At 33.2% G+C, this 17,217-nt stretch overlaps 2 protein-coding genes and 1 long non-coding RNA gene across 4 annotated transcripts; 1 reads left to right on the forward strand and 2 right to left on the reverse strand.

Moving 5' to 3' along the window:
* On the forward strand, positions 309-15,549 carry LOC109333044. The gene is made up of 4 exons (XR_002105968.1): positions 309-519; positions 5,812-5,819; positions 14,189-14,196; positions 15,537-15,549. It is a non-coding gene; the product is annotated as an uncharacterized LOC109333044 (long non-coding RNA).
* On the reverse strand, positions 3,841-6,301 carry LOC109333042 (U-box domain-containing protein 30-like). The gene is made up of 2 exons (XM_019568278.1): positions 4,383-6,301; positions 3,841-4,348 (listed from the first exon to the last, which is right to left on the reverse strand). Exon 1 carries the CDS (start codon positions 5,800-5,802, stop codon positions 4,450-4,452), a length of 1,353 nt encoding a protein of 450 aa, XP_019423823.1. The 5' UTR covers positions 5,803-6,301; the 3' UTR covers positions 3,841-4,348; positions 4,383-4,449.
* LOC109333043 (heptahelical transmembrane protein 4-like) lies at positions 12,407-15,561 on the reverse strand. 2 transcript variants are annotated; one of them, XM_019568280.1, is made up of 4 exons: positions 15,440-15,561; positions 15,135-15,356; positions 14,264-14,327; positions 12,407-13,356 (listed from the first exon to the last, which is right to left on the reverse strand). In XM_019568280.1, the coding sequence occupies exons 2-4, from the start codon at positions 15,353-15,355 to the stop codon at positions 12,703-12,705; spliced, it is 939 nt and encodes a 312-aa protein (XP_019423825.1). In that variant the 5' UTR covers position 15,356; positions 15,440-15,561; the 3' UTR covers positions 12,407-12,702. The 2 variants fall into 2 exon arrangements, with proteins under 2 accessions (XP_019423825.1, XP_019423824.1); XM_019568279.1 differs by having other exon boundaries at positions 14,030-14,327.

Below are 17,217 nucleotides of genomic sequence, written 5' to 3' on the forward strand. Positions count from 1 at the left end.
GCAAATATCTTAATGTGTGATAGTCAATAATTGACACTAGTGATGAAATATTTCTTTGATTGACAAAAATCATACACCTCTTAATGAGGGTCATATCCAAAGTGTTGGCCTAATATGATTAGGTAATAATATACACTTAAAATATGCGTACAAAAAGGATGGAATTTAGATTTTGACCTATTATCCAAATGCCTCCCTAATATCCCAACCTTGGAGACAAAAATAGTAGCATTCTACCTCAAAAAATTTCGTTGGCTCTTAACATCCTAAACTGTTAGTGTTATAGTAACAATAACTAAGTTTGTTATTAAATCATTACTTATTTACGTATGAAGTAGTTTGTATAAAATTTTAAATGTTCCTAATTATATTTAATAGCAGTCATTTTAATTTTATTTTCAGTAAAATAAAAAACTCATAGAAAGCTTTAAAGAAAAGGCACATAAAAATATAAAATAGTTTCATGCTGGACAACATTATCTGCGTTTACAGCTTACGAAGTAAACGTAATCAAGAAAGGTAACATTATTAAAAAGCCCATAAAACCAAGCCCGGTTCGATGCTGGTAATTGTTCATGGGCCTTCATAGAGAGGAAAAAGAAAGTGAGGACAAATTGAATTCCACTAAATTTCATGGGTTGTCTCATAAATTATGCTACCGGTAATACCATAAGATATGATTGGTTAGAAAAATAATTAATTATTAATTTTCTAACTTTAAAATACTTTTTGTAATACATGTAGTGACACAATTTGTGAAACATTTGTCCCCGAACTTTCCTTAGTGGTTGAAGTTCAGGTAGGGATGATGAGTTTGAGATTTGAATTGAGGTGCACCCGTAAGCTGTTGAACTAGGTCTCTGAAGTTCATAGGATCCACCTTGTATACTTTCGTCTGTGATGCCACTGGCCCTTTCTTCCACGCCTTCGCTTGTGATTTCTGCACTGTTTGAGATTGAAAAGAGTCACCATTTTTTAGACCCTTTCCATCGTTAGGGTTTTGGGATAAGTATGAAGTTGTTGACGAAGCATAAGAGCAGGAATGATCTTCCATGGTGGTAGAAATTTAGAGAGAGTACGTGATAGTTGTGTGGTGTATTCAGTTATTTATATGTTTATTTTTTTTTTGGAAATTGAGGAGAATTATAAGGTGCATGTGTTACTAATTGAGTTTGATTGTCAATAAAGGGTAACAACCTATGAGTGGAGCAGCTGGGGATTTAGCTATGGGATCTACTGTCCTTAAACATGTCCTAAAATTTGTCTCTAACTAATTACAATTAAATAAAAATAGATAAAATTATGAATATTTAATTTTTTAATTAATATGACATAATATGATTGATTTAAGACATACTTTGAGATAACACATTTTTATCGGGGATTTAGACGCGGTTGATGTTTGACTGTCGGCGGAATGTATATTCATGCACGTAAGGAGTGACATATGCAAAACATCACAGTGGTCAACACTCAACATTTGTAGTTGGATGGATAAGCATCTTAACCTGGGCGGCGATGGCTGGGTAGCATTGGCCCATAAAGGAATGAAAATTGTACACAACATTAAATTTTAATTATAATTAAAATGTAATTCTAAATGATAATATAAAAAAATATAAGTATATTTGTCTCTAAATATAATATGTTATATATGTTTTTATACAAATTTTTATCATCCTTAAATATTGTCCATAATTCTTTAAGTGAATGTTATTAATATTATACAGGTGATTAAACCAAATTGGGTAGTGTTCAATATGAGATTAACTAATTAAATTGTGTATAGGTGAAATTAGTTATAGACATGTAATATACTAATCATATAATATACTAAACTAATGTTGAAAAACTAAAAAAAGGTGACAAATACTTTTACATGTGACTTTAGTGATAAACAATATTTTACAAGTATAAATAAAAATAGTGTTGCTTTACTTTTTTGCAAAAATTAAGTCAAATTGATAAAGTAAAATAAAAATTGGTTTGAATGATATGATTACATGTATGCATGTCTCATATAATTGTTGTATCGTAATAATATGAAGATCGATTTTCCAATTGAAGCAACCAATATGATTTTGATAAGTATGGTTTTAACTCACATGGCTAAACATAAATCTTTTGGTATATTTGAAACTATCAACTTTTTTTATATTTGGTATATGACTTATTTTCCCTTTCACTTGAACCCCTTTAGGTTAATTTGGTGACATATTCTAGTGATGTAAGTTCTCACTGTATCCCTAAGGTCGAATGTTTGATTCTTACGAACGACATTTGTTGGAGGGACAATCATGAATCCCGAAAAGAAATAGTTTCTTGTCAAAAAAGGTAAAAAAATATATTTAATAGTACAAAAAAAAAATCACATGTATGATGTATCATATTGAATTTCAGTTGGTTTTCCACTTTTTGCTTTAAGTTCTATACTTCTAACTTATTGTGGTATTGCCTTCTACTTCCTGTATATGAGCCCAATACTTAGGGACATGCAAGCCCTCAAAACAAGTCCTCCTCAATCAACGATCCACAAAGTATTGAAATATCCTCTGTGAATAATTACAATAATCACGTCTGATAACATTTCAAATGTTGTCGAATGATCACTCCTTTCTTTAATCGATAACCAAAACAATTCACAGGAGTAACCAGATGTTAAAAGAAATATCCTCATTATAGTTTATCAAAGTTCAAACATGTTATAACCAAAAAGAAGTTCAAAGACGTTGTGTAAACAAAACAACTGTTTAAAGGTTGATGGTGCTAGCTTATCCTTGTTTATATTCTCAACTCTTTCTTTAATTATAAATAAAATGTTTTGATTATGGACATTTTGCCACGTTTTCCATAAACAAGGTGTGAAGAAAATGAAAATAACAGCTTCTAGAGAACAATCTATTAAACATGTTTTAAAATGGTCCAGAAAAAGGGAATAACTAGTTCATTATTTGCACTCCAAGTTGGGTTATTCTCCTGAGTTCGTATTCATGTAAATACGAGTCAACCACACGAAGCAAGAATGGAATCTTTACACGTGAGTCCTGCTTTATTTGTCTTGTTAATTCTAATTACTAGTTGGATCAGCATGCTGAAATAGATAAGATAAATTATTAAACTTGATACACAGGTACAAAAAATGTTGACAAGCCCTTCAAATATTCAAGTTTGTTTCCTTTAACAAATTTTAGCAAGAAAATACCACACTCCTGGGCCCTTTACATATTTCATTTTACATTTATACAATTTTATAATCCTAATCTATACTTAAATGAGAGATATAAAAAAGCTTCTAATCTATACTTAAATACTTAATAATCAGAGATTAAACATAAATGTTGTTATAATAGTGTATAAAACTAATACAATAGATACGTTTTCTCTCTCTTTATTTTTATGCAAAATAGATATTTTCACACATGCTTCTGCATAGTAGTAGCAGTAGTTGCATACAGTTAGATAGTAGGCATAGCTGTTCTCTGATTTGTAGGTATTCCAGAAGCCAAACTGCAATTCAACGGTCCTATTCAGTGAAAGTTCTAACCTTTATTTTCCCATCAGCCAGTGTTTCAGTGAGTGGTAACATTGGGTCTTTGTCCTCAAATCCTAACACAATGGGGTAAGAGAAATTATGCACCTACCCAGATGTCTAGTCATCCATTAAATTTAAGCACATGTGGTCATAGGTACACCCTGCCATTTCTCTACATTTTCTTCAAAGACCAATAGTTGATGTCAGAATAAATAAGCTCAATTATCACAATTTGAAGAATACATGTCATGTCAGGGTCAAGTAAAATTAAGATTTGGTTATTGTGTATGCAATGTCAATGCAGAAAAAATAAATGAAAAATGAAGGCTTGTTTCCATTGTACACATTAAAATTGAAGATCATACATCACACACTCTCTAGTCTCTACATGTTTGAGATCAAAAGCAAAATTCCCAATAATATTTCTAATGGAAAATTGGAGGCCTATTGAAATTCAAAGAGGAAGAAAATACAATACAAGTGAACTATGGAGCAAAGCAACTCCTGAACAATTACAATTGAACTTGCAAGCTCCAACTTGGGTGTGTGATCAGCCTCTCCTAAGAAGTATCTTTATCCAACAATAGCATGACTTCAACATCCATATAACCCCAAAGTAGTATAGAAAAATTTCTGGTATCTTCTTGATGGGGCTTATTGAAAAAACATTGAACAAAGTGTAACCCACATAAGTAATTGCAGTTATGCAAGGGTGTGTCAATGTCCACATAATGATTCTTCTTGGTTCAAATGAATTGTTGGAATCAAAATACTTAAGGTTGTATATACAGGAGAGACTTGCACCTTAACCCCATGTCATGCCCTGGGGTTTATTTGAGTTCAGTGGCTGATCTTGACAATTCATTCTTGCCCCACAAATTTACAAATTGTTGACACTACCAGGTTTAAGTTCACAGTCATTGGAAGGTTCTGGTGAGCTTGCACTTGGAAATGAAGATGGTATCTGAATAATTTAAACTACACAGCTTCAAAAGCTCAGCAGATTGTTGTTTCAATACCGGATTGCAACCACTTTGAATAACAAGGAGGAGTTTTGCAGCAAGCCCTGCATCCACGGCAACGGATGAGCACTCGTCGGGTGCAAGCTTGCACACAGACCAGAGAATTGACAATGCATATTGGGTGCAGTTCTCTGAGATCCTCATCAATAGTTTCACCATGATGGGTATGGTGTTAGAACAATCTTTCAAAGCAACTCTGCCTTCGGGTATAGATGCCAATGCATCTAAAACACAAAGGGCTAATTCCAAACAATCAGGCTCCAAACCAGACAATAATTCAACTAATTGAGAAACAGCCCCAATGCTAACTAGCAAATTTCTAACTTCTTGATGCAAGGATATTGTTTTGAGAAGGCTTAGTCCATGACAGATTCCATTGCTTCTTCTTTTATCCTTCACAAACCTCATCAATCCAACCAAAAGGCTATGGCTTGAGATAATCTCCGACCGAAAATCCTTATCGTCAATTAAGTATTCCATCAGTCGTGTGCAATTGATTTTAGTCTCAATTGAACCCTCATTCAAAATATCCACCATCAATGAAATTTTAGCAGGCTGCATAAGATTCTTTTTGGATTCTGAATCAAGTGTCAAACTTACAAGTATACCAATGACTTCAGAACCAACTGCATGTGAAGTAAAAGGACCAAGTAATGAGGACATAATAGATACTCCACCTCGATCAATCACGGTCTTGCGGGCAGTGGAATGAGCAGACACCACCTGGTGAAGCTCCTTGAGTGCTTGGACTCTAGCTTGACCCTTAACCTTCTTCAACGTCTCGAGAAGCTCCGAAGCCCGTCCTTGCACATCCTCTGATTTCTTCTTCATGAGCAAGTACTTCTGAGAAAACCAAGTGTATATCAAACGGTAAAGGGTGGTGTTTGGGGTAATGGAATCATCCCAAAGCTCTTGCATTGTGGTGGGGCATGTAAAGTGCCCCAAACTGAACCATTTGAGAATGTTAGACCTCTCATAGGTTTGGCCAGTGCAAAGGGTAACAGGGTCTTGCATTGGTTCAAGAGAGATTGGGCAAATGAAAACAGTGGGAACTTCAGATAAATCAAGCTCTTCAATCATTTCTGATAGATCCAATTTCTTACAAACCCCAGTTCCCACAACACCACCGTCAACACCACCCAAAACACCGTCTTTGACTGCAGATTCCAGATCTAGAATCTGGCCATCACCACCACCCTCATACCCAACAACAACCGTGTCCCTCTTACAAGGCTGATACATCGGCATTTTGGAGAGAAAAAACCGTTTTTTTAGAGAAAAAACAAAAAAATTACAACTTGGAAAAGATGCAAAGCAGAGAGAAAAAAAGGGTAGAAGGAAACCTATAAACCCCAAAAATCACAGCAATGACAAACACTCTTCAAAGGACATTACACATGAGGTGTGTGAAAAGGAAGAAAAAGAAAGAGTGTGTGAAAGTATTCACAAGCCACAAACTAAGTTGCTTTATTATTGTACAAATAATGAATGACCCTTTATCTGATCTGTTTTGTATGGTAAAAAAACAAGGCATCATATTTCACATCATGAACATATAATCAAAGGTTGTTTGAGTTAATGAAAAAAAAGTGGGTGGGTTAACCGAAAAAAGAATCTAGACCAAACAGTGAATTACAGAAGAGTAGTACCCTACAAAGGCCACCACTAAAACTACGAACAAGTAAAATGAAATCTGACAAATTGAAAGGTAGAAGAGAAAGAAATAATTCAGAGAGGGAAATAGATGAGTTAACAATGAGAAGAAAGAAGAAGCACAAAATAATCCAAACGCTCCTTTACTACACTAATTCTTTTGGGGAATATTTTATTTCATGCGATAATAACAAGCAAGTTAATTAAGAGAAAAAGTGATTAATTAATTTTAACTTTTCCAGAAAGAGAAAAAAAATCTGTTGAAGAGGGTCTCGGCCCACGCACCACCCGTGCAGTCATCTAACCTACCGCCATGAACTCCTACTTTCTTACTTAATCAACTGCTACTTTATCATAATCATTCTAATAAATATGCCACTTACCAACATCTTTTAAATTACAATTACACTATGATCTAAACTACCAAAATTAAAAGTACACTAATGTCCCCTCTCACTTTGAGCTAGTATGAGTTGGGTAAGGTTTTATCCCTTACTTGTTATTATTATTTTTAACTTGAAGTTAATCTGATTCTAGATGTCAATTGTGTCGGTCTTCAAATATGATATTAATCATATATTTAATTAAATATAATGCATAGACTTCTAAATAAAGTCTTTTCAATATAATACATCATTCGTGTAATTTGATATATGAAAATGTATAGATAACAAAATTAGAAAAGGTAATATTTTTAACCAAAAAGATATAATTACTTTCGATCTCGTGTTACATGAATAAAGATGCAATTTATCTAGCACGAAGCAAGAAAGGCAGAGGAGTTTCACACAAGTCCATGAAAAAACACACGGGGACAAATTAACCTTACGATAGCCCCAATGTAAAAAAAGTAAAAAGCTAAAAACTATTTAGTGGACCCATCTATGACAAAAATAAAAAATAGCTTATGTTGTTCAATGCCACATCTCGTTTTACCAAGTCGAATATATAATATAAGATGTTCTTTTTAAGAAAATGAAAAATATGATTCAAAAAATAGAATAACGACAAACCCCAGTCTCCAAAAAAAACCTAAAGAATCGAAAGGGATGAGGGGCCACCAAAAAGGGTTCACTTTTTTATTTTAGGAAAAAAATGACAGCAAAGCATTTCGACCGTGACGGTTTTTGCTTTGACTGTACGTTTTGGTTTGACTACCTTTTTCTGCCTTCACTCCAACCCAATTGGACACTGACACGTGACTCTGCCAACTCTATCTTATGTTTCTCACTTTTATGTCTTAACCTTAATACTACACTTTACACATTTAATATGCCAATAATTCTACTTTATTTTTCATCATTATATTATTTAGTAGTACCACTGATCACTCATCAGATTTAAGCATGAAGACCAGATTTTGACCCACAATACTTTTTTCCCTTTTTTGGGTTAAAAGGGGGCCAAGGCTGTGATGTTTTTGGTTTTCATGTAGGATAATATCCATTGATTCTAGTTGTTAAGTACATGGGTAGTAATTAGATAATTAGAAATTGGGTGGGTTGTGTACTTTAAGTTTGATGGGTAAAGCTTTGGTATTGAAATTGAAAATGGATGTTGTTTGTTAAATTTTTTATAACTAAATGTATTATCTCATCATATAATAAAGAATTAATCTTCTTAGAGTGTATGATTATCCATCCAACAATAATTATTCTTGAGAATTAAATTATTAACTTTTTAGTCTATCTACAAATTTAATAGGTTCATACACTACTATACCAACTTCTAGTTGGTAGTGTTAGTAATTTTATTTGTCTAGATTGAATGGATCCTTATATGTTGGGTACAACTCTTTACTTTACTCTATAGTTAAGGTTGGGACTTGAGGGACATACATTTTTTTATTATGCTATTCTTATTTTATCAATGTTAATTTTAAGTGGTCTTCGATCTAGAGGAGAGGAAAGCTTGGAGTTATGAGTGGAAGTCACATGATCGTGCACGATAATATTTTTATATATACTATGTCACATGATCCACTTTGCCACTCATTCATAATAGTCATTACGAGGATCTATATTTTCTTTTTCAATATTGGCGATTCAACATTCAAACTTTGGAGATTAAATGTACACACCCATTCTAAAAATTTCAAGGACTTGTTCCATTAGTATTTTGTGTATAATTGAATCCAGATATGTATCTTATAAATTCTATTTTTTAATAACCCTTTGTTGCACGTTGTATTATCTCAGGGGGGCTATTATGATTTAAGAAGCCTTCCCAGTCCTAAGAGGAAACAAATAAATTGTAGTTATTAACACAAATTGCAACCCAATAATGAAAGAAAATGGGAGAAAAAGAAGATTAATTATGTGAATGAGTTGTAGCAACAGTACAAGTGTTTGGCGTTTAGGAGGATTCATAAACACTCCAGCGGGATGTCTACTGTCTACATCATTTCCCCATTTCCTAATCGATTTATAATCAATACAGCTATATATTCATTATCAACTTTTAAGAATTAAATTCTATACTTTTTGTTGAGTGATATAGCATATTTCAAGTCTCACCTATAACTAATTAAGGATAAAATTCAGCTTAGATTTATAATAGAGGAAGGTTAACAATTGGTGTAAGAGTATTTTTAAGAAAGTTAAAAAGATATTTTTTATTAGAAAGTGAAGTATTAAATATTTCAAAAGTACCAAGTTTAAATTTCCAACATCAACTTACTTGAGGTTGTGTTTGTTTCTTATACTTTTTTACATATTTATATTTTATTTTTAACTACATCCTTAATTATTATTTTTCATTTTTTGCCTTTATTTTAGAAAATTTGTATAATTTTTTTTACACTATTTAATGGATTCAGAAATTATTTACATAATCCTAAATACCAAAGCCAAATCTGCCAAGTTGGTCAGCAAGGGAAGCTGCATGGTCAATGTCTGATCCGCATATTAAGGAGAGTGTATAGAATTTGACAATGTTTTACACCTACTTTATCTTGTTCTTACTCTTCACTTTTTTCCTTATCTCATCTACCTCTTTCCACTTGAAACTATAGTCTATAACTGGCTGAATTCATTGTATTAAACTTGTACAGTACATAATACTATTGCAATTAACACAGCTGAGAAGCAATTATAAGAAGAGAAAAAGAGCTACCCTATGCTTGACAAGAAAATTCACGTCAGACAGTTTGTTTGCGAGTTGAGTTTTGTCAAAAAAATAATGGAAATTAGAAGCTTTTGAGTCATCTAAGCAATACATGCAGACCCTAAATATTCCTTTACGAATCTTATGATGCTATAAATTGAAGAATCCCAAAATTGATAACCAAACCAGATCCTGGACAACCAGATCAAGATATTACTGGTCTCAATGCTGAGCACCATTTGTCATACAATGCACTTAAAGAGTGCAAATGGTTTGAGCACTATGAAACTTTAGGGCCAAGTTAATAGAACAAATTGAGCGGCATAGTTTGACATTTATTTATTTATTTTACAACTTAGACTGACACAATTTCTTAGGTTGCTTGTTGAACCTCCAACATAATTTAAGGTGTTTGTTGGGAATGTAAACTCCGTGGTAGGTGAAGGATTTATGAGCAACTTGAAGATCAATGCTCATCAAGGACACAAACTTCAGTTAGCCTCTCTATCGTTTGCAATAGTTGGAGAATATTTGATATAGGGTGATTCATGGCTAGCTAGACACTCAAGCCTAATATAGTCATTATTCTGCATTGACTATCAAATACTATTTAAAATGGACACTTAATTTCTCTACATGATGACAAATTCCTAAGCTACATGTTCAATTTACTATGCACTACATTTAGGGTTAGTTTGAGAGTTACATTTTGAAAGGAAATGAAGGGAAATAGAAGGCTTGAAAGTCATCTCACAAGTGTATTTCATGACTCTCAAGCATTCCCCTCCAAAATTTAGGGTTAGTTTGAGAGTTGAATTTTAGAGGGGAAGGAAGGGAAAAAGAAGGCTTGAGAGTCATCTTTGGTTATAATTTTCCTTGCGATGGTTCGGGACGGGATGGTACTTGTGATATTTCGGCTTGGGATGCATTTTATTTGGCAGTTTTCTGGATGTTAAATACCATTGGGTGGGTTACTTTTTATTGGCATTGGAGCAAATGTATTTCATGACTCACAAGCCTTCTATTTCATTTCACTCCAAAATCTAACTCTCAAATAAACCTTAAGGGAATGGAATAACCAATGCTATCTCTGAAGTCTCCTACTCTACTAGACCTTCACATGATATTGAATAAGGGTGAGCATGGGTCGAGTTGAGACGGGTTAAAGCTTGTCCTTACCTGCCCTAAATATTGGTCGGATCATTTTTTTGAACCTGGACCCAGCCCCGGACCCGAAGCTAATTCGACCCTAAATAGTGATCAAGTCGGCCTTTAAATCCGACCCGACCCTAGACCCGATTAAATATAATGCATACTCATTTTAGATAAAGTCTTCTCAATATTATTTATTATTATGAATATATAGTTTGATATATAAAATGATATATGTATATACATACTATTACTCATGTATATATTATGGAAAAATTAAAGAATAAATGATACTTTCAACCAAAAAGGTATCATTACTCTATACACATTTGAGTAGAAATACATACAAACATGATGAGCGAGTTACCATGGGACGGGTCATGTTTGGTCCATACCCGGCCCTAAATATTGTCTGAGTCTATTTTTTTGAACCCGGGCTCAACCCTAGACCTGATCATGATCGGGCCGTGCCGGATTAGAGGGTAGGACCGGGTCCTGCTCACCCTTGAACAAAAACAAGCATTGTTTGTGGGGATACCCTCAGTTCCGTTTCAACAAATAAGCTATTACATTCGAACATGAAAATAAATTTTTGGATCGGTTTAGCTATAATTTTAAATTTGATTCAATCCAATAAGGTTAAAAGTGTTTTGTATTGGATCAGTTCATTGTTTTTATGTATTTAATTTTATTTAAAAGATAAGCAAATTACTTTTTTATATTCCTCACTAAGGAACACAAATTACAAAGATATTTCATTTTTTTAAGATTAGTTTAAGGTTATTTTGTTTCGGGGTTCTCTAATATGTGCCCGTGCATGTTAATGAAATTCAGAGTCCAATAATGGAAGTAGATGACAATATCTGGTGTAAATAGATTTAGAATAATTCTATTTATCTGGTGTAAATAGAATACTTCGCCTGATAGAGCACAAATTTAATGTTTACCAAAATCGGTTAATCAGCCTGTTTTGGCCAGGGCAAGTTAAACCCAGTATGTTTTATAGTTGGTTTTTTTAGTAATTACATAATATTTAAGAATATTCTTTAAAACAAGATCTTTAAATCAAAGGAAAATATTAAATTTGGCCTATTTTTTGTTAAAAAGGTTGGACTAACTTTTTTTAAGTGCCACTCTTATATGAAACCGAAGAAACAGCAGCAGAGCCAAAACAATGTGCCAACACAAATTATAAACATAGTTTTGGTATAGTGACAACTAAAATAGAACTATTTCAGATCATAAATTTATAAACAAATACTAATATTCAATTACTGTTTATTTGTGAGTTAGTTTTTAGAAAGGAATGAAAGAAAATGGAGAACGTGAGAGTCATCTTACAAGTATATTTCATGATTCCGAAGTATTTCTCTCCAATATCCAACTCAAAAATAACCCTTATGTGTAATTTGTTATATTTAAAAACAATTAAAAGTTAACTCAATTGGATATTTTGGGCTTGGTAGGTACGGTCCAACCCAACGAGCACTAAACCAAATTACTAAAAGCTTACCATATAAATTTTGGAGACTGTTAAGTAAAATAAGAGATGTACAATCGCAAGTAGGAGACTTGCTATTGAACAAGTTAAAACCTTATAGACACAGTTTGGTTGCTTTGAGAAGGAAAAAACAGAAGCTAAGCTTGACACACTTTTCTATCACCTAACAAAGTTGGACCAGAAGCTTACAAACTACTACAGCCCATTGCAAAAGTTCACCATCACAACAACTCCACCATCATTTGGCTGACATCAAAGGCAACCGTCACTCAACTACGGCCATGGCCACAAGTAACACTCACCTCACCGTCGTTACCCCATCTCCCATCTGTAGCTTTGAGCAAAGCTATGACTTCAGTCATATAGAGCAAATATGACTCGACACTCTGAATTTATAGAAATTACTGGTGCAAATGTGCAATGACATAGCTTACTTATGCGTACAAAAACAATGTAATTTAATTCTAGTTGAAAGCAAATTATGTTCTGTTGTTTCCTTGATAGCATGCAACTACTTTTGGGTCCATCTGAAATCAAGTACATCCTCTGAAGTTCGATTACATGCCATGCCATAATGTGCTTCTACTAGTTTTACATCTATTTTGTCTTATGTAATAATAACTATAGTTAATCTTTTTTTGGCAGGTACTATATTCTTCCCCTACAGAGATACGAATTGAAACATACCATTTTTACAGCAGAGCAATCAACAGCTGATCTGCTCATAACTTCAATTATCAACAACCTCGAAGGTCACGCCACCTGAGATAAACTAATCCTGCACGATAATGAGTATATGCCCCAGCCACGACCAATACATGAAACAATTGGTGACTGTGTCCAGCAATGTCAAATTTCCCAGGCATCCATCGCTCCGGAATCCTAGTAGCATAAACCAGTGCTCCAATGCCATAGAAAGCACCCATCAGAATCTCACACCCAGTTGTGAGAAACACCTCGGGCTCGCCCCAGAATAAAAAGAGTTTGTGCAGAATAGGTAATGCACCAGAAAAACCCATCCCAAAGAAGAGGGACGCACGGATGGTGCGGTACTCTGGAGTCTGAAAGACTGGAAGGAGAGAAACTAACATGGTGGCAATCCCCAGCACGGTAATGAATCCCAAGTACAGGTTGCAGAAGAATGGATAACACATAAAAGAGTAATATACTGGAGGATAGAAAGAGGTAGATATCAGGGCTGCAATTCCTGCATAGTCAAGCCTCAGCATCATGTACGATACCCGCTCAGAGTGGCAAGAAAGGAGATGACAAGTACTGCTAGCTAGCAAGCAAAACATGGCACCCCCCAAAAATACGAAAAAGGGCCACCTTGTAATTGGCCTAATCATCAGTGGTGCTATTATGTTGGCCAGGTCCTCTTTTACATTATGCTGCACATAATCAACAAAGAAATAAGCATGAGCTCCCAAAACATAATCAGTCATTGATATAAACAGGTCATAAAATCAAAGGAACAAACAAACTGCAAAACTTTTGTATTGACATATATAAAATATTTAAAGCTGAAAGAAGGCTCCACTCTCCAGGAAGGAGGTTATTGACCAACTGCCATCTTCAATCTATCATTCAGTATTTTTCCTCTACCAACTCTAATTCTAAGATTTACTTTCTACAAAATAAAATAAATTGCTCAACCATTTTATTAACTGTATTACAGTGAGACTTACATCTCATAATTTGAACTCATCAATTTAATAGGAAAATCACACTAACCTCCCTTGAGGTCTGACTTAATTATATTTGGCACCCCTATTGTTTTAAAAAGTACACTCACCATTCCTGAGATTCAATTATCATTCCCACCCTCCCCTAGAGGAGAGGTGATTGTAATTATACTATCCTCCAACTTTTGAAATAAAAGGGGTGCCAAATGTAATTAACTTATAAGTCAGGCGAGGTCAATGTAATTTTCCCAATTGATTATTTCTCAACATTGTGGATACCATGAAAGAAGATTTTATCCACAACTTAGCAAAAAGTGAAATAACACATATCAAACGAGAAAGCTAGTTTAACATTTATTGCCTCTCCCCCAGGAATTACCAGAACACTAATATCAGTGTGATTGTCACTGAAAAATCTTTCAGGTAAACAATTATACAGAAGTTCTTTTACGTGCCAACTTGGGATTGATGGAAATGTAGTCCTCAATTCCTCCCCGAGTCTGTGAAAATCAGGCAATGAAGGGAGGCACATTAAAAGTTCTGCTTGTAATTTGGGCAGGTCGACATTTTTTAGCATGTCAGGTAAATGCTGTAGCGAGTTAAGATCTACAACCTTTGGAATTTGCATGGCAGTGTATATTGTCAAAGCGAGAAAGAGGAAGAACCCAATCAAATGCCTGCAAGAGGTAACAATTTGTCATCTTGTGATTGAGAACAAGAAAACTAGGAATAATCTCAGACGAAAAAAGAATGCATACAAAAATAACCAATAACATTCTTGTGGCCTGTATTCTTACAGAATGAAAGTGAAAAAGTGATCGGGTTCAAACTCCTACAAAAAATAGAAAGAAAGAAGGCAGAGTTCACTTATTGACAATTTTGTTTTAACTCTCTAGAGCACAACAATTTTGGACAATATTTTTACGTCCAATTAACCTTGTACAAGATATACCATCCTTGCGAGGATGCAATGATGGGAAGCAAATTGTTATTTGATTTTAAATTAACATAAAACATACATAATCGAGGTTGATGCTTTGTGAACCAGTGTTCATGGATTCTAAATAATCGCTGCTTACAACATTGGGCTACCCTTTAACAAAACAACCAATATTTTACAAGTTACATGCCTGTATATAGCCATATTTCCTTTCTTCATTTATCACTGCTACATAAGGACATGTTCTCCTAATACTTCAAACAAGGAAGGACATGATACATAAAGACCCAAAATTTTGGAGCGACTATGCCATTACATACATGTTTCTATAACATGTGAAAGCTAACTACAACATATATTGTTATATAGAGGGTTACAAAATGTACTCTACAATATAATCGAGCAGCACAAAACCCATAATTGAAATAAATGCTTATAAGATTTCCAAAAAAAAAAGCATTTGAATTGAGGTAGAAATATGAAAACAGAAAACGTTGTAAAACAATAGTATTAAATTGATAATATTACAGGAATGATTACGTACGTCCAAACATTGAGAGTTTCATTATGAATTGTGAAGATGCTGAGCAAAACTTGCTTCATTGGCCATTCAGATCGATAATGACCTAGAATGTATTCATTATCTCTCAAATAAGCAGGTAAAGCGTGGTATTCAATCAGTTGATACTTCACCTTCTTCCAAAGCTTTTTCCCTTTTCCAGAACATTCTCTTTGGTCCTTCAGATTTAAATATTCACTACTCATCCTATCTCAATCAGAAAAAAGAATTAACGAATTGATAATAAAATGATTAAAGAGAATAGGTTATAAAAGGGGAAAATTGGGTACCTGAATTGAAATAGAAGATGGATAGATTAGAAGGAAAACCTAAACGGAGAATATCGTTTGTTATGGGTACGAATATATAGTTAGGAAAGAATGGGAGAAGAAGAAAAAAGAAAAAGAGAGAGCGGGGAAATTGAAGTGTGTGAAAGGGAATGGTGTCAATTCAGCACCCACGGGAATAAATAGATATTTAAAAAGATAAATATCCAACTACACAAATATGTTGATGTCGATCAGAGTATATCTGATCAAAATTGGTCAATAGTGACCATGCCAATCACTTTTTATTTCAAATTAAAAACTATAAAAATGACTTAATTTTCACGTAAGATATAATATTATTTTATGAAGAAATCTTTTTTTATTTGCCATATTATTTAACTTTATATTTGGAAATAATCCTTACTTTAAATGTTACCCTCTCTTCTGATAATATAACAATATACATAATCACTTTGTGATTCATCATTTATTTATATTATTTTTATTTAAGAGCTAATTATAATTAAAAATAAATTGTGAATGATAAGGTAACAATATAAAATCTTTTACATTTTATATGCTTTCATTTTTTTTTTCCTTGTGTAGATCATGGGGCCAAAATGCTAAATTTATACATGATCAGATTTGTATAGGACACCACCTAAAAAGCTGTTGGATGATTTATACCATCCATCATACACACGATATCAAATTCGGCTGGAGATCCTTTCCCATTATTGATGAGATTGATAAAAAAACTCTTTAAAAGTTATCATTTTATATTATTTTTCAATAAAAATAAATGATTTCTTTTAAAAAAAAATCTCATCAAATTCTGATATCTGAGAGAAATTGAACTCATCATATTGAGATTTTTTATCTCATTTCCTTATACCTAACTCAATATTACTAATATGATTTTTGACAAGTATATATCAAATAAATTTTAAGTTATTTTTTGTTAATTATATTATACATATTAATATTTGATTGGTTGGAGACAGAATATAAAATTATTTTGACGAAACCAAAGGATCTAATACTGAAAGAATATAATAACATATATAGAGAAAACAATATATAATGATTCAAATTTTAAATTATTTTTGAGTAAAATAAATTAAAAAAAAAGTAAGAAATTCTCTCTTTCCCTTATAGAATACTACTAGACATGAGCGAAATGGGATGAGAGATGGGTTAATTAAGCAGCACGTGTTCTCGACGTTGCTCATTGTTGATGTCTTAGTTTTGAAATCTATGATATGTAGTCGCTCTTCCTAAAACATATATATGTTGCTTATTTGGCTTCTCTTGATTATTTCAGAAATACTTGGTAGTTGGTTGCATGCACTTTTGCTCTATAACCTAACATACTATATAACCCATTTGAATCTATGGCAAATATATAGTTGGTGCTAGTCTCAAATAGTTAATAATATATATGGCAAATGATCTTCATTATCATTATAGTGTTTTACCATTGCCATGAATCTTAATTTAACAAACAAACTAGTAGAAGATGGGTGTCATTCCCTTTTGACTCCACAAGAAATTGAACAACAAGCAAAAGTAGCTTTAGAATAAAATGTAGACTCAATTAGATGCCAAAAAGCCTATTGGATGCAACCAGAGTGTGAGGTATAACACTAATAATAATAGAGCATAATTGCTCGATCTTTATCAAGTTTTGGGATGTACAATGTAGAGCTTCTATTGCAATAGAGAGTAGTAATTCGTTTATCAATTATGGTGTATGGAAATAGAGCATAATTGCCCACCAACTTTAAGAAAGTTGACTA

Source organism: Lupinus angustifolius, chromosome LG18, assembly GCF_001865875.1.
Source record: "Lupinus angustifolius cultivar Tanjil chromosome LG18, LupAngTanjil_v1.0, whole genome shotgun sequence".
NCBI lineage: Eukaryota > Viridiplantae > Streptophyta > Magnoliopsida > Fabales > Fabaceae > Lupinus > Lupinus angustifolius.

What these genes read in the sequence shown, in the direction of transcription:
- LOC109333042 (XM_019568278.1), bottom strand. Translation starts at nt 5,802, where the DNA reads ATGCCGATGTATCAGCCTTGTAAGAGGGACACGGTTGTTGTTGGGTAT.
- LOC109333043 (XM_019568279.1), bottom strand. Translation starts at nt 15,355, where the DNA reads ATGAGTAGTGAATATTTAAATCTGAAGGACCAAAGAGAATGTTCTGGA. An exon ending in GAAACTCTCAATGTTTGGAC is followed by an intron (nt 14,328 to 15,134) that starts GTACGTAATCAT and finishes TACCTCTTGCAG; the next exon opens with GCATTTGATTGGGTTCTTCC. An exon ending in ACACTGATATTAGTGTTCTG is followed by an intron (nt 13,357 to 14,029) that starts GTAATTCCTGGG and finishes GATTATGTGCAG; the next exon opens with CATAATGTAAAAGAGGACCT.